Below are 17,684 nucleotides of genomic sequence, written 5' to 3' on the forward strand. Positions count from 1 at the left end.
AACACTCCTGATAGTGCTAAAGACATGTCCACTGTTCAGAATACTCAAAATGAAATCATGATTGACAGAGATAATGGAGAAACTGAAATGGTTGAAAGTGATTTGGAAAGTATGACTGTTGGTAGGAACAAAAACACAGATAGTATTGCAGTGACAACTGTTGATAATACCTTGCGTGAAACCATAATAACTAACGGACAAATGACCAAATTTCCAACTACTAACAGCAATGCGAAAAGTTCTGTAATTATTCTGACGTCTCTGAAGACCGGTGACAACACCAAACAAGCCACAGAATGTGCAGAAAACACAGACAGTAATCCTGTTGCTGGACCTCGCAAACAGCAAATCAACAAGCATGTCATCGTAGCCAACAGCATCAGACTCAGCCCACAGGCAAACAAAACCAGTGATGGTTTTCAGAAATCCTTCCTTCCCACGAAGACAATGAAGTTACAGGTTAATTGGGGTCTTCTCCCGAGGAGAAGTGGTCAAAAAATACTTAAGGACCCACAAAGACCTGTTCCCGTTGAGCAGACCTTGATGAATGCGAGATCACTGACCAACGGTCTGACTGCAACTGCTCAAGCAGGGCCCTCTGCTGATAGTATTGACAAAGATATTGCTAAAACAAAGCGTCCAAAGTGGGGAAGAGTTACCTGTCGAACACTTCCACCCAGTGTTTCCACGTTGAGAGGCTACCGAATGTTGTTACTGAAAAACAGACAGATGAAGCTGTTAGCCAATACATTTTACACTCAGTGCAATAGGGAACAGGAGGCTAAGAAGAGGAATGAGATTAGCCAAAGTTTGGAACTTAATGCAGACAGTTCAGCCCCAAAACAGGATGTAGATCCTCTGCAAGGTATTCGTAAAACTGATAAATTCCAGCGCCTGAAGTCACGTTTTGAGTCCATTTTCTTGTGGCCAGCGTTCATTGCTTCTACTTCTGTACCTCATATGGATGACACTGCTGAAACAGCTTCTTCAACAGCTGATGTCAATGCAGTGAATTCCAAAACACCGGTGTTTAAATCACCAAAAAAGACTGCGAAAAAAGGAAGGTAAGGATCAATTATTTACTTTGCCGGACACCTCATGGATATTCAGTGTTGCTGTGTCAAAGAACTATAAAACTACTAGTATGATTCATGCATGTGTGATTTGCTAACTTTTGAATTCTTTGCTTGAATTAAAACAAAAACTTAGCAAGTGTATATTATTTTGATGATGTAAAATATTTGTAAATGTGCTTTTTTTTCACATAAAACTGGAAAGTAATACAGCCAAAATCAGCTGGCAATTAATATAATTATGCATATTCTTTGATATTTTGTTTTCCATTTATTTTTACTTAACATCTATATTGACATCTTAACTGCGCCATATAAAAGGCATTTTCTTTAACACTCTTGTAAGTGTCAAATATTTATAGTCTCACAGATTTGTCATAATTTATATTCAGTGCTTCTCTAAGGTCACACTATTTCTGTTAGTGTAATAGATCGATTTGCTTATTTAATATGGTAACTTTATAAATAGGGTTTTAAATTTTTTTTGGTCAAGGTAAACATTAGAGTTGAGGTTGGAGAATTAATTTTATGTTAAATTTGTCAAACATTTTATTACAATATTTTTTTAAAATTAAAATAATTTTTTGTCAGCTTAAACTTTTTAGTTAGAGTAACTACATTTTACTTGTATAAATGAAACACTTTAAAAAGTTTCTATAATTATAAAAAAAAAAAATCAACACCCAGATTTGCTGTGTTTGTATATTTTTTGTGCGTTGTTTGTTGCAGACCTAAATTGAAAAAGAGAAAACATGATAGCGAGTCAGACCAGAGAGAGAATGAAGGTTTGTTCTACATGTGATCTGTATACACATAATCTAGATTCTTCTTAGAGAGAAATTATCCATGATGTTTTAAGAGTATGGTTAATTCATATTATTGTTAACTGAGCATGATAACTTGAATAATGAGAAACATTATTATGTTTTATGTGGACATCTTGGTTCTGTAACAATCATATGTTGCCCTTTAAAAGTGAGACAACAGGACTATGTGTTTAATGACACTTCAGAAATTCTTTAATGCACTGCTTTTGAGTGTTATACATAATAAAACTGCACCACTGTTTTCCGCAGACTGAATGGCACCGACTAGTGCCTGTGATGCACCTGTCATGGAACTGGGTTAAGTTCAGCCAGCCATTCGTCACCAATGCTTTCTAGACTGATTTTTATGCTTACACATTAATTAAACCAAATGACCACCTTGAGAACCTTTCATAATAGTTTGGAAACTATTTAGCGAAAAACTTTCAACACCTTCAACTAAACACTGAGTTACTTCCCATTCCCTCCTAAGATGTGTGATTAGTGAAGATGAAATTATAGGTGACTGTCTCAATGTTCAAGATTAATAGTATCCCAATATCCCAGGGATACCAGAATTTAATTTTGGATACCAGACTTCAAGAACCCAGTATCCCACCGGGATACCATATAATGTTGTTGATTTTTTTTTAATCCTGCATTTTATTTATGAATTTAATTTAAGTGGGATACTACATTTTCAGATGGGATACCAGATTTTGAAATGTTAATAACTAACTGGGATACTGCAAAACAAATTTAATCTCATAGTCTCCGTAGTCTATGAATGCCATGTGACAGTAACACAATTTTACTTGTGGATCTTAAATATGAACACCATACATTAACCACCAGCTAATATTAACCAGTCAGGGATGAGCTTTCAAATTTATATCACAAGGTTATAAACATGCACACATGAAAAAACCCATCATTTTGTTCTCCCAATAGGCATGTATGCTTTGTAATACAGTACTACAAATGATGAACATTTATTAAATAGGAGGCAGAATATCGCTGGCAGCTGCCTATTAATGATTTCTTTGAAAAAAAATGTTTATGACTAATAGTTCATAAACAATGTTAAAGTTTGTTTTGTTTAATGAAACCATTAGAACACATTAAGTTATTAATTATAGGCTATTGGGTGTCAAACATTTTGTATTTTTTTTTTGTGTCAGAGGAAAATCTGCTACATTTTTCCTTTAGCAGAAAAGGATCTTTTATATGTACTTTGCCACATACAAGTCAGCATGATATACTCATAAACAAAGATGATGAAAAATAAAAAGATTATATAAATAATAATAAAGAAACATCTATAGTTTAGAATTAATCCCTGTTGGTGGGCCCATTGGGCTATTTCTCGTTCCAGCAAGTCCACCACAACTGGTATATCAAAGGCCATGGTATGTGCAATCCTGTCTGTGGGATGGTACATATAAAAGATCCTTTGCTACGATAGGAAAAATGTAGCGGGTTTTCTTTCTAAAACTGTCAAAATGACCAAATGTTAGACATCCAATAGCCGATGATTAATAAAATAATGTGCACTAGTGATGTTGTTAAACAAAACAAACTTTAACTTTCTTGTTTTTATGACATTTATTTAAAAATAGCTTGGATATACAACAAAAGGCACACACAAGTATATATTTTGTTGAATTTTATCAGGTTCATGATTTTAACACAACACTGAAAAAGTATTACATAGTTATAATGTGTTTTTTATCTAATAAGAATATCATACACCTGTATCTTTCAAACTAGATTTGTAGACAGTATAAAATATACATCTCAGAAAAAGTTGAGCAAAGCTAAATTATTTAAAGATTTGCATGATCAAATGCTGATTATATTCAAATAATGGATCAAAAACTTGTGTACAAATCGGTTGACAAGCCACAAGAAGATAAAAATCACACAAAGAATTATTAGGGTTACTAAATTAATTAATTTGACAAGGATTGGGTATGTTTATTTTAACCATTTCATGAAGAAAATTTAACAAAGCTTCCACTTACTACAGTTTACTATTTTTACATTTCTTCAATAATTTGATCATATTTGGCGTGCTGTGATGTCACTACCGCAGAACTTCCATTTTTCATATCTTGTTTAAAGAGACTGTCCTGAGTTTGCTGCATTGTAAGATGTTTCGGACTAGTAGAATATTTTAATGACTAAAATTACATATTAAATATATTTTCTTGTTTAGAATATCAATATGTAGTACATATATTCAATGTGTTTCTGATCATCCTAATACTTGCAAGTAGCAAAACTGGATTTAGTCTTCCAATAATTTTGTACATATGAACAAATATGTATTGGGAAATAAAAGGACATATAATACAAACACTGGGATGATCAGAAAATTTACCTGACAGCCACTAATATTTTATCATTATGCTATGTAATTACACTTGTTAAAACATTTGTTAATCGGAAACATCTTAACAACTGCAGCAAACTTAGATAGTCCCTTTAACAATCTCAGGATTTTATTTTCAGATGTCCAATCGAAGAAACGTTTGGGGAGACCAGTTGGTTCAAAAAGCAATTCACAAAGACCGACTAGTCCAGTGCGTACCTCTGGACGTACACAAACTCAAGAGAAAAAAATATACTCGGACCGAATAAATGGACGTCGAACGACTGCAGACCGAAAAGCTTCAAAATCTAGCATCTTTGATCCAAAAAAGAGAAATTCTGTATTCAAGCTGATGAAAGAATATGTGCAATGCAAGAAAATTCATCAATCCCTGCATACAACGTCCTCACTGACCACAGATGATATTCCAGAAGAACAGATGGAAATTGAGACTCTTTCAGCAGGTCCTGATCCTGGTCTGATGGAAGAGCAGGACACACCAATGGCGGTGTCTTTTCAGCAACCAGCTCAGCAACTTTCTCAGATGGCAGACATCAGTGAAACAGGCTCTTGTGGTGTTGATGTGGATGCCGTGAATAGTCAGAATATAAATGAAGCCAAAATTGAATGTACTACGACCGTTTCAGCAGGCAGTCGGCCCATCCTTCCATGTCAGGCTTTCAATATGGAGTCACTCACAGCACCAGCTCAGAGTGTTGAAGGTTTGGTTCCTATGATACTGTCATTTGATAAAGACATCCATGGAAACATCATCCAGACACTGCGACTGCTAAATGATCCATCTCAGCTTCCACCAAATAGTTTTAAGGGCCCTATTGGAAATGCTACAGTTGGATCAAGTGATAACCTGAATAAAGCTAGTTTTGAGGGTCCTATTGGAAATGCTACAGTTGTATCAAGTGATAACCTGAATAAAGCTAGTTTTGAGGGCCCTGTTGGAAATGCTACAGTTGTATCAAGTGATAACCTGAATAAAGCTAGTTTTGAGGGTCCTATTGGAAATGCTACAGTTGTATCAAGTGATAACCTGAATAAAGCTAGTTTTGAGGGCCCTATTGGAAATGCTACAGTTGTATCAAGTGATAACCTGAATAAAGCAGCAAATGAATGATACACGTTGTTTTCAGTAAACAATATTGTGATAAAAGAACAGTTAACTACCAGTCTTGTGATTTGCTGGGAGTTTCACCAGAATGATCATAACAATATATTGTTCAGAATATTTTTATTTCTAAAGATTAAAGGGAAAAGCAGTCCTACAGACTATGTTTTCACATAATTTCCAACACCATTTCCGAGAGGAAAAAGCTAGTCCACGACATAAAAATATATCTCGTGTCTCTATTCTGTCTGTCTGAAAAGTAAAAACATGCTGGCTGTTGAAATGTATAGCTTATGTTCTAGATGTTGCATGCCCAGAAAATCATATTTTAACTGACTTGGTTATGAACAAATAGGCAAACGTATATCCAATACTTTTGATCAGTGCTTCTAGCTGATTCAGTATGTTTAAAAGGAGAAATCCAGAAAAGATTGTTACATTAAGCTGCATGAACTAACATTTCTATGCGTAATGCTAATTTCAATGCTGACATCTTTATTAATGTGATCCTAGTTATTTCGAAGTGGTGCATTGGAGAAAATCATGGAAACTTGAAAAAATAAAAGATGTTTGAAGTTGTTACCTTGTAGTTCTAATGAGCTAGAAACACTGCTTTAAAATGACCTTAAATTTGTTACTTAAATATTTATTTGTTAATTTGTGGAAATGTTGGCTCAGAATGTGGTGTTATTTGTGTTGCAGATATGATGGAAGTTTTTTTTTAATGTAAAAATTAAATGAACTAAAGGGAGTTTTATCTGATTTTTTAAGGATATTATATGCATTTTTAAATATAATCCAGTAAAATATATGAAATTTTGACTTAGTGTTGAGAACACACACTAAGGTAATTAGTGTGATCTGTACACTCACCAAGCCTTTTCAACACGTGGATTGGAAAACAGCTGCCATCAAAAAAATAGTTTTTGGTCGTAATATGACATTTTAAAAGCAAAGGAATGTTTGAAACATGTCTTGATTCACTAATGAAAGAAAGAAAGAAATGTTTTATTTAACGACGCACTCAACACATTTTATTTACGTTTATATGGCATCAGACATTAAGGACCACACGGATATTGAGAGAGGAAACCCGCTGTCACCACGTCATGGGCTACGCTTTTAAATTAGCAGCAAGGGATCTTTTATATGCACCATTCCACAGACAGGGTAGTACATACCTTTGATATAACAGTCGTGTTACACTGGTGGGAACGAGAAATAACCCAGTGGGCCCACCGATGTGGATCGATCCCAGACTGACGTGCACTGAGCGAGTGCTTTACCACTGGGCTACGTGCCGCCCCTAATAATTCACTGATGAAGTCTCCGAAATGCTTGATGAGGATGGCATGAGGGATGGAGTAACCTTGGTTAATCAAAACTACTCCAGTAATGTACCAAATAATATTGAAATCGATTAGTTGTATGTACTTAAGTGAATAGATTTTGAGAAATCCATCCTCTGTAAAATAATCCTAGGTTTAAGTTACCAAAAAAATCGTAATTGTCAGTGTAAGAAGGAACAAGCTAAACGCAGACACTCTAAAGAGGAAGATGTCGAGCACAATGGCAAATTCTCTGCATGACATTCTGTCGGCTTGTTCAGCACCCAAAACATTCTTTGTTGATGAGGGTATCCTTTGGGAACGTTCGTGATTTTTCATTATGTTTTCTTTATCATCGTTTCTAACAACCGTGTCTTGCAGTTTTATATCGCTGGAAGTAAGATCCGCGACAGTGTTTTTCTTTCGACAAGGTAGGCAAGTAATTGGCGCAATGACGTAGTCTGCAAATTTCTGTAACAAGAAATGTATTCGCTGTGTTTCATCTTTGTTGTAGAGAGTCAAGACCCAAATACTTAGCAGTGTTGTAACTGTGCCGAGAATCATCAGGAACGAGAGGTAGATCTCTGAAAAAACCCCAAAAACACCCACAAAGATTACCGATACCATTAATTTCTGACTAATCATAATAGAAGGGCTGAGATTGAGCATAACCGAGTTGATACATAGTAAAATGCTGGGCATGTACACAAAACAAAGCAGATTCTAAATGATACAAGAATTGCACTAAACGTCCCCATTAACATTTCAGCATTAATGTACATGCCTACAAAGCGCAATAAAGCGTAGTCATGAACTATTATTAATTACAGTCCACACATTCATACGTACGTGGAATGTTATACCTACAAAGCGCAATAAAAGCGTCATGAACTATTATTAATTACAGTCCACATATTCATACGTACGTGGAATGTTATACCTACAAAGCGCAATAAAAGCGTAGTCATGAACTATTATTAATTATAGTCCACATATTCATACGTATGCGAAATGTTATATCTACAAAGCGCAATAAAAGCGTTGTCCTGAACTATTATTAATTATAGTCCACGTATTCATATGTATGTGGAATGTTATACCTACAAAGCGCAATAAAAGCGTAGTCATGAACTACTATTAATTATAGTCCACATATTCATACGTATGTGGAATGTTGTACCTACAAAGCACAATAAAAGCGTAATCATCACGAAGTATAGTTCACATATTCTGATTCATACGCATGTGGAATGTTATACGTACAAAACACAATAAAACCGTAATCATCATACATTATTTTTAATTATAGTCCACATATTCATACGTATGTGACATTCTCCAAAAATTCTAAATTCGTATAAGTGAAACCGTTGACAATTGTGCTGGAAGTTGAATTGTTTCAATATTTTTTTTGTAAAATTCCGGTGGTGATAACCATGAAATAAAATAAGTAATTCTTACGCAGTACTGATGTCTTGGTAGAGATGGGAGGCAGGTTGTCTGTTACTATGGTGAGGAGAACCACGTAGGACAGCAGGACGGTCAAGGAGAAGCCCAGCTTCTCCCCCGAGTCTAGCGGCACGAGGAACACGGAGATCATCAGCACGGAGTTCATCATGATGGGAAGCAGAAGGTACTGGCTGTAGAACAACCAGCGACGCTCGAACTTGAGCTTGAACTGCACGGTGCGGTATGTGTTCATATCGTCCGTAATGTTGTTCAGGATGACCGAGAAGGACACGTAGATCCATTCGCCCGATTGAACATACAGTCGTGTATCTAATTGTGGATCATTTGGCACAATGAGATTTACCTCGTTCTGAAAAGTACAATGCAAGAAATGATTTACACTTTGGGTTCAAAACACACCAAAGCTGGGTCTAGCTATGGCTAGTATGGCAGAGACGTCCGTGTCCATAACTGTTTCATGTCAAATATCTCTAGATTTGTTCTCTTCTGTAAAAATAAACAATAATTATGAAAGAAAGAAAGAAATGTTTTATTTAACGACGCACTTAACACATTTTACAATAATTATGAGAATTCTACATTGATTACTATATACCTTCCACGTTGTGTATTTATGAATTTGAAAAAAGTGAAGGTTCAAAATTGTGCAGCTGTCAGCTGATAGTGTAAAAAATAATGAGTATGTTCTATGTGATATGTTGCCAGATCTGTAATTCGCCATGATGGTTGTCATGTTCGTAAGTAATCGAATTTTAACACTTCTTAAACAACTGTTTGAGCTATGTTCACAGACACATAAATAGCAACATGGGTCCTGTTTTCATAAACGTTGTGTATCTTAATGAACTTAAGGAGTTTGACCTTACCATTGCGTATCCCCATGTAGAGAGTTCCACCAAGCACTCCTGGTCGTCGAATGGGTATCTCTGAACATTCACCTCGCATATCGTGTTCATCGTGATGGGAGCAACCCAAATAACATAGCCGCTGTTGATAATTCTGAGAGGTACCACGGCTTTCGATACCATTCCAATTTTGTTCATTCTGTTAGAAAAAATAATTCGCGTTATCTTCAGTTAAATTCAGTTTGCTGTGCTTGTATCATTTGATGACTACTGAGCTATCTATAATACTTAACTAATCAAACGTGCAGAAAACCCACAATAGGTACATAATACATGTGATATCGGCGAGCAAGGTGACCTTTATGTAGAGAGTGTAAGCTATATATATTTATACATAGGATCTACATGTATAGGAAGTAAATGGTTTATTTAACGACGCGCTCAACACATTTTATTTACGGTTATATGGCGTCAGACATATGGTTGAGGACCACACAGATATTGAGAGACGAAACCCGCTGTCGCCACTTCAGGGGCTACTCTTTTTCGATTAGAAGCAAGGGATCTTTTATATGCACCATCCCATAGACAGGATAACACATACCACGGCCTTTGATGTATCAGTCGTGGTGCACTGGCTGGGCCCACTGACGGGGATCGATCCCAAACCGACCGCGCATCAAGCGAGCGTTGTGCCACTGGGCTACGCCTCGCAACTACGATTTATAATGTAAATTCACCTGTAATCAGCGGCCACCTAAATCGGATCCCAAATCGCTAAAATACCTGTATAAAGCGGCCACAGTAAATGTTTACTCCCATGTGTGACCGCTTAAGACGGGTTTGACTGTATATATAATAGATATATATGATACCCACTCATTTTTCACAATTAGTGGTGGCTTCCAAATCTTGTCTTGGTTTATAACAAGCTGAGTGATGCCACCGTAAGATGCTGGGTTCCACCCGAGACGGCTATCATTCCACGACTACAACATAAAGGTCAATAGTTAAACTATTGTATTACAATTATAATTGTTTTATATGTCATTGCACCAGTTAGTGTATGGTTTGTTTGCTTGGGGTTTTTCTTATAAGCTAAAAGACGAAAATTTATCGGTTAGGCTTTACTAATGTGATGGTCGATTATAAAAAGTCATAATCGATTGTGTGAGGAAATATTAACTACTTGTTCCACCAGTTTAGGTTATGAAATTTATGTCAATATGTTGCGGTTGTTGTTGATGTTGTTTTTCATGTGCACATAAAGAAAAAAGCAATTGAATAGTTTTCGCATGTAACATTTGCAATTTGTAGGGTCTGTCCCCATGGACATAACAGTAATAATGATTATAATAATTCAAATCCTTCGGTCCGTTTAGGATCGATCCCCGTCGGTGGGTCCATTAGGTTATTTCTCGTTTCAGCCAGTGCACCATGACTGGAATATCAAAGACCGTGGTATGTGCTATCCTGTCTGTGGGATGGTGCATATAAAAAAATCCCTTGCTACTAATGGAAAACTGTAGCGGATTTCCTCTCTAAAACTATATGTCAAAATCACCAAATGTTTGACATCAAATAGCTAATGATTAATAAGGTGTTCATATAATTTTAACCGAATCGAAAGTTAATCGGTTGGTGCAAATCGATTATGACTATTGATCGATGATGAAATTCCAATCGATTTCCAACACTTTTGTTTTATATATTTATTTTTTCAAGTTAAATTTTATTGATGTAATGTAATCAATAAGTATATCAGGGTCGTTTTCAATGTTGAAAAGAATTCAAAACCTTGTCCTATGACAAGCGCGTGTGCAAAGGTAGAGTTTTGAAGATCGGAAGCCTTTCCTCCTCCAAGCAAATTTTTCAGGTGTATACAATCTCCCTCCCCCCCCCCCCCCCACACACACACACACACACACAATTTCCTGTACATGCGCCTTTAAGTGAAGGGTTTTATGATTCTTTATTATAATTAGTTTAATGGAACGAAAACAAGTTGAATGTTTTCATATTATTCCAGGGCGACCAACCTAATGGAAATATTTTCCCGGAATTTTCTGATATTTTAATTTTTATGCACGCGAACGCCCTTTTCAAAACTATAATTTACAGTGTCATTTAAAACGTTATTTTCATAAAAGTAATTTTAAACAGTGCGAAAAATGTCATGTTTGAGAGAGAGAGAGAGAGAGAGAGTGAGTTCCTTTAATATGCCCCTATACCACTACGGTTTCAGACAGGTCTCTGGATAGCCAGTGGTCTGGTCCGGGACAGTCATGTTTGACATATATTTGCAAAACGACAATACAAATGAGTATATCGGTAGGTATATTAATGTCATGGATGCGTTATATAATTGATTAGTGGTGACCAAATGTTATTTAGTCAAATGTTGCATGTGAAAGCCAATGGAAAGAAGACGATTGTCTGTTCGTGTTTTTTTTGTTTTGTTTTTGTACGATCATAGCGTTCTTCATGCTTTCATCCACGGTGGCAAAATTGCATACATCGTCATAGAATCGATGCCTGCCCTGTAAGAACATAAGTCTATGATATTTAAAATATCTTTAAAATGAATACATAAACTATTCGAGTATAAAAAATAAGAAAGAAAGTTTCATAATAGAGAGAATTTAAGGGTCAGACGATATTTTCGACATTATTTTCTGAATGTCAATTATATTAGCTAGACCATACTGTCACGCATGGTATTGTTCCATTTTGACGAAAGTGGGTCTAAGCAACCCATAAATGAATTAAAATCCACTGTCATTGACACTGTCGACTAGTTCTAATGGCGAAAACATGCTTACATTTGCACGTAAATTAGGGTGAAAGCGAAAGGTCTGCTAAGTGCCCATAACTTGCTTTTTCACAAAGCGCTTCATTTGCACGCTTTGCACGTGTATTCCATGTTCCCAATGCTGAAATACCGTATAATTGGAGCTTGCGTTCGTGTACGGTGCACACTCCAAATTCGACAATGGTACGACTTCAACTGACTATCGAAGATCGAGGAAGGGCTATTGCTTGGTTTCAGGATGGCAATACGCAAAGAAATGTTGCTCTGAGATTTGGTGTCAGTCAGAGTGTCGTTGGCCGACTGTGGCAACGGTACCAAGCAACGAATTCTGTTCGAAATCGTCCACGTTCGGGAAGACCCCGAAGCACTACAAATAGAGAGGAACGCTACATCACCAATATGGCTCTACGTCAACGCACAACCACTGCACGCCGATTACGTGACAATCTGCAGACTGCGACTGGAACTCGAGTGTCTGATCAAACCATACGCAATCGTCTGAGAGCCAATAATCTACGCTGCCATCGCCAGGCTGTTCGACCACCACTCCTACCACGTCACAGAACGGCCAGACGTCACTGGTGCACGCTTCATCTGGGGTGGCAGCGTGTTCAGTGGGGTCGAGTGATGTTCACTGATGAGTCCAGCTTTAGTCTCCAGTTCAACGACGGTCGGGTTCATGTCTACAGACGTCCTGGGGAGCGCTTCGCTGACGTTAACGTTAGACAACGTCACCGGTTCGGTGGTGGCAGCGTCATGGTGTGGGGCGGCATCTCTATCCACCACAGGACCCCCCTCTATGTGGTGGATGGCAATCTGAATGGAATCCGCTATCTGAATGAGATTATCCGGTCGTTGGTTCTCCCAGGCCTTCAGCAGATTGGCGGCGGGGCAGTTCTGCAGGATGACAATGCCAGACCCCACCGCGCCAGGGTGGTAACGGACTTTCTCAGACAACAAGGTATCGCCAGGATGGATTGGCCAGCATATTCGCCTGACTTGGCCCCAATAGAGCACGCCTGGGACGAATTAGGCAGGAGAGTTCGGGATAACCATGCCCCTCCGGCCAACCTTCATGATCTGGGTCAACTTCTTATGGCAGAGTGGCAGGCCATTCCCCAAGAGTTCTTCAGACGTCTGATCAACAGCACGAGGCAACGATGTGTCGAGTGTATTCGCGCCAGGGGTGGATTCACACACTATTAAACGAATGTTCTAATGCTTAAAATCCATGTTTGACAACCTTCAACTTTGACAGCATGTCATGTGACTTTCTTGTATACAGTGACGTTTATTTGTGGTTTTTTGTAAATATGGAACAATAAATAAAAAAATTGGTGTAGTTTACATCATCAATCTAATACACTCTGAAACTTATTTGGTTATAAATTTTTGACCCTTAAATTCTTTTGAGTAGTATATATGGCTTCAGTTTACTCGACATTTTCATTGGTCGGCTGTTGACAATAGACTCACGCCCGCGGCCTTTGTAATGGCACACGACAAGAAAAAACGGAGCTCAGGTTGAAATGAATGAGAAAGATATTTACTTCTAAGAATGTAGAATTTAATAAGAATTAGTTGCTTAAAGAAATTTTTTCGAGTGAATTTGAAAAACAATCCGGATGTTTAGCATCAATTCCGGAATTCCCAGTACGTGATGAAAATTCCGGAAAGATGGTCGGCCTTTTATTCAGCATTAACAAGTTATTTATTGCAGTTTTGAGATTTTGTTTGAGGTAATATAAGATATTAAATGGAGGCGTATGCAACAGTGTGTGGATCTTGATCTTGAAAGGTTTTAGAAACCTCAGCAAAGTACGCTCCCGCACACATATACCACCATCATCGCCACCCTACTTACCGTGAACCAGAACGCTGTTAGTGACATCTTCTGTTCACCCATGTCCTAAAATATCGAGGAAAGAAAGAAATGTTTTATTTAACGACGCACTCAACACATTTTATTTACGGTTATATGGTTAAGGACCACACAGATTTTGAGAGGAAACCCGCTGTCGCCACTACATGAGCTACTCTTTCCGATTAGCAGCAAGGGATCTTTTATTTGCGCTTCCCACAGGCAGGATAGCACAAACCATGGCCTTTGTTTAACCAGTTATGGATCACTGGTCGGTGCAAGTGGTTTACACCTATCCACTGAGCCTTGCGGAGCACTCACTCAGAGTTTGGAGTCGGTATCTGGATTAAAAATCCCATGCCTCGACTGGGATCCGAACCCAGTACCTACTAGCCTGTATACCGATGGCCTAACCTGCATACCACCGAGGCCGGTAAAAAATATCGAGGAAACCGCATGCTATTAATTACATATTTTGTCATGTCAAATACGAGAAATATTAACTACGCGCAAGTAGAAAAAACCAAAAGTACCTCGAAAATGATGGTTACAGTTTTGTACAATGTGTGTTTGCCAAACCCTCATTTTTGACTGAACTGTTCTTTGTGGTTTTTGCACCACCCCAGAGGTGCAGACATGATACCCTTGAGCATTTTGAATTATTTTAGATGGCTGCCAAAAACACACCTTTCAATATATCGGATATTTTATCACCTATGACAAAACTATTGATGGTTGTTGTGGTGTTTTAGGGTCACGGGATGCTAATTAAGGCATCACAAAATCATTTAAATTCAAGATGGCTGCTACCATAGTAGTTAGAGCACTGAAATTGCAATTATCGCATTTTATGTTCACTGGGAAAATATTTTGATGTTAGCAATTGAGTTTTATGGTCTAATAAATTCATTTTTAATAACACTTTGCTAACTGAGATATTGCATTATCATTTAAATCCAAGATAACCACGAAAACGGCCACCAAGAGTAAAGAATGTCCACATCTTACATCCTCTTTTACCCAAACAATAATTTATACTTCAAATACAGGGTTTTAGTCTGAAAGGAATATAATTCTCATATTCACATTCTAATGCAGATATTTTTATAATTGCTTTAATCAAAGATGGTAACAGCAAAGAAACGTGAACATAGCGTTGGCTGGTCCACGCCGTTTTCAGGCTGTGATATTGCTGCTATGATATGAAGGGTTGCAGAAGCAAACGTCATTAAATTCTGCTTTAAGCGTCTAAACGTAAACATAAGCACTTGGATGCTGATGGCAATTAGTCACCAGAGATGCTACATAATTTGTTGTCGCATTCAGATTCCACAGACGCTGGTTAGTGAAAAAAGAAGCTTCACATTACTTCCACAAGTAATTACTCCATGTGGAGTGAAACCAGCACCGTCTGAAATCGTGCAACCTATTCAGTGCTGATATATTACCAGTGTTACTTCACTTTAAGGTGAAGTTTTTTTTATGGGTGTGCACTGTTTGACTATGTATCATAGCGTGGTGTATTTTAAAAACCGAATATTGTTTGCTGGGCAGCAATCCTTTTGTTAATATTTGCATTTTATGAATATATGTGTACACTTTTAGTGATATTATAGGTATAACCGGATACATATAAAAGTAATTGCAATGCTAAGGTGAAAAAAGTTGATGTTTGATTAATTACAGTGTTGGTGAGACAGTTTATGTTGGTCAACGAAATGCAATGATGAAGCATGTATATAAATTATCAAGAGACAGAAAATGGCAATGATTAAAAACTGATTCCACAGTCTTTGTTATAATATTAAATCATAGGTTGCAACTTGCCCAGTTCTAATAGTAATGTTAAAGATTGGTCTGTATGATGCAACATTATATCTAGATCGTTAAAAATAGATTGGCGCACCCCTAAAACAAAGTGATTGGCGTAAAAAATATTTTACAGGATGTTTCAGATAACTTGTAAATTTTAAAATATTAATGAATTAATCGAACACCCTCAAAACTTAGCAGTTGATTTAAAAATAATTGGTTCAGGTGATGCATATACTATGAACATTTATTTGTTTTTGCAGCCATTTTGGTAGCCATCGCGGATTCAAGCAATTTCTCTGCATTTGAAGTAAATATTATTGTTTGGGGTAAAATATAATGCAAGATAAGGCCACTTCTTACACTTGGCGGCCATTTTCATGACCATCTTGGATTTAAATGATGATACAACATCCCATTTAGCGAGATGCTATTACAAATGAATTCCTTGACCCATAAAACTCAATCAGTAACATCACAGTCGTGCCCTAGTTACTGTAAAATGCAATAAAGTACAACTTATGTTAATAGTGGCGGCAATCTTGTGATTAAATGATGTAGCGATGTGATGATTAGCTGAGGATAGTTCAAAATCGATTACTTGACCGTACAACACTGTAGACATCAACAGTTTCTTCATAAGTTGTAAAGTATCCCAGATATTGCCAGTTCTGTATTTTGGCAGCCGTCTTGAATATTTCAAAATGCCCAAGGGTACCAACTTAAATTTTGCTTATATAGGGAGCCTAGTGCAGGCAACGCAGGTATACAAATATTTTCATATGCAGTACCGTGTTATTGCAATGAACAGAAACATGTGTTTTTTGCTTCAAACATATTTTATTCCATTTTGTTCCGATTTGAACAATATTTGTTTTCATTTAAAATTGTTATCAATACATCATTTGCCCGCATGCTTAAAATATTTGATGCTAAGATATTCCTATAAGAAAATATTCCGTGAAATATACATTGCATTATTTATGTCACTTAGTATATGTTTTATTGTTAACTGATTCAAACACACGCATCCTCACCCATAAGAATTAAAAAATGATACCTTGGACACCCAACAGGCTATATTTTTCTTTTTGCATTCATTTAAAAAATAAGTTTTTAAAACATTTATACAGACATAATCATATATTGTTGATAATATAGTATCGTTAGGTTCAACAAGAGAAACAATTTTGAAAGCAGATGGTACCGTATTAAAATCTGATTGGTGGTTAAAACGTCTTACTAGCGTGTTTAAAGACATCAGACCCAGTATTGTTGTCACCGACGTTGTTGCATACGGGCGAATATCGGTGTCGTATCCAGTCAGAATTGCAGCTCGCAGGCTGGTTTCGCTTGTCACATACTGACACCGTACTTCTGCAAAATTAAACATACATCTGAACGACAGAACCATATTACGATTTCAAAGTCGTATTTCTGCACAAGGCTGAGTCGAAAGGATGTTGGGCAAAGTTGTGATTACTTCCACGATCCGCTATTTAGGTGCTCGTCCCTGGGAGGACCACCACTCCCCTAGGACATCCGTAACAGGATGTTTCATCCCTCCTGTACTGGAATGGCACGACCTCTAGTGGAGGGTGGCCCAGTCTTTAGTGGGTGGGCGTGGGGGTGAGGGTGGGGATGGCACAAGCCAACTTATAATCTTTATTTATACTAGTCACAACATTTATTCATTCATTTCAACTTATTTTTGTGCTTATATCCAATTAAGGTTCAAGCAGGCTGTCCTGGACACACACCTCAACTATCTGGGCTGTCTGTCCAAGCCACTGGGTTAGTTGTTGTTAGTGGTTAGTGGAAGAGAAGAGGGCGTAGTGGCTTTATTCTAAGCTTTCAATAAGAGATGTTATGTTAAGGGCTCAACACAGTACGCTCAGGTCGGTTTTTAATCAACCATTTGCCACGTACTAACATCCACTGAAGGTCCAAACACGTCTGTCTTGGGCACATCATCAACATTTCCCGGCTGATGTGTCCAGGGGCCTTATTCACAAAGGTCTTTTAGGCTCTGCTAGACAACAAAGCATCCTCTTTGCAAGTCTTTTAGCACTGCACTGCGAGATCGCAAAGTTGCGAGAGTTTAGTGAATTAGACCCCTGATCTGTTTTTGTGTTGGAGCGTAACTCCCATAAACGTACGGGGGGGGGGGGGGGGGGGGG

The 17,684-nt window shown here is 37.4% G+C and overlaps 2 protein-coding genes and 1 long non-coding RNA gene across 3 annotated transcripts; 1 reads left to right on the top strand and 2 right to left on the bottom strand.

The window, feature by feature from the left end:
* Positions 1-24: 24 nt before the first annotated feature.
* On the top strand, positions 25-6,127 carry LOC121383956. Its single transcript, XM_041514070.1, has 3 exons — positions 25-1,064; positions 1,803-1,858; positions 4,394-6,127. The coding sequence occupies exons 1-3, from the start codon at positions 25-27 to the stop codon at positions 5,383-5,385; spliced, it is 2,088 nt and encodes a 695-aa protein (XP_041370004.1). The 3' UTR covers positions 5,386-6,127.
* A 449-nt stretch (positions 6,128-6,576) lies between these two features.
* Positions 6,577-9,175, bottom strand: LOC121382581 (5-hydroxytryptamine receptor 3A-like). Its single transcript, XM_041512072.1, has 3 exons — positions 9,041-9,175; positions 8,166-8,523; positions 6,577-7,288 (listed from the first exon to the last, which is right to left on the bottom strand). Exons 1-3 carry the CDS (start codon positions 9,128-9,130, stop codon positions 6,861-6,863), a joined length of 876 nt encoding a protein of 291 aa, XP_041368006.1. The 5' UTR covers positions 9,131-9,175; the 3' UTR covers positions 6,577-6,860.
* Positions 9,176-9,898: 723 nt separating this feature from the next.
* Positions 9,899-16,859, bottom strand: LOC121383459. Its single transcript, XR_005959298.1, has 3 exons — positions 16,748-16,859; positions 13,696-13,740; positions 9,899-10,008 (listed from the first exon to the last, which is right to left on the bottom strand). It is a non-coding gene; the product is annotated as an uncharacterized LOC121383459 (long non-coding RNA).
* Between the last annotated feature and the right edge of the window lie 825 nt (positions 16,860-17,684).

This window comes from Gigantopelta aegis, chromosome 10 (assembly GCF_016097555.1).
Source record: "Gigantopelta aegis isolate Gae_Host chromosome 10, Gae_host_genome, whole genome shotgun sequence".
Lineage (NCBI taxonomy): Eukaryota > Metazoa > Mollusca > Gastropoda > Neomphalida > Peltospiridae > Gigantopelta > Gigantopelta aegis.

Coding starts and splice junctions, on each gene's coding strand:
- LOC121383956 (XM_041514070.1), top strand. CDS start 25: ATGTCCACTGTTCAGAATACTCAAAATGAAATCATGATTGACAGAGAT. Junction 1,065..1,802: donor AAGACTGCGAAAAAAGGAAG/GTAAGGATCAAT, acceptor TGTTTGTTGCAG/ACCTAAATTGAAAAAGAGAA. Junction 1,859..4,393: donor AGACCAGAGAGAGAATGAAG/GTTTGTTCTACA, acceptor TTTTATTTTCAG/ATGTCCAATCGAAGAAACGT.
- LOC121382581 (XM_041512072.1), bottom strand. CDS start 9,130: ATGAACACGATATGCGAGGTGAATGTTCAGAGATACCCATTCGACGAC. Junction 8,524..9,040: donor CTACATGGGGATACGCAATG/GTAAGGTCAAAC, acceptor TGTACTTTTCAG/AACGAGGTAAATCTCATTGT. Junction 7,289..8,165: donor TACCAAGACATCAGTACTGC/GTAAGAATTACT, acceptor GGGTTTTTTCAG/AGATCTACCTCTCGTTCCTG.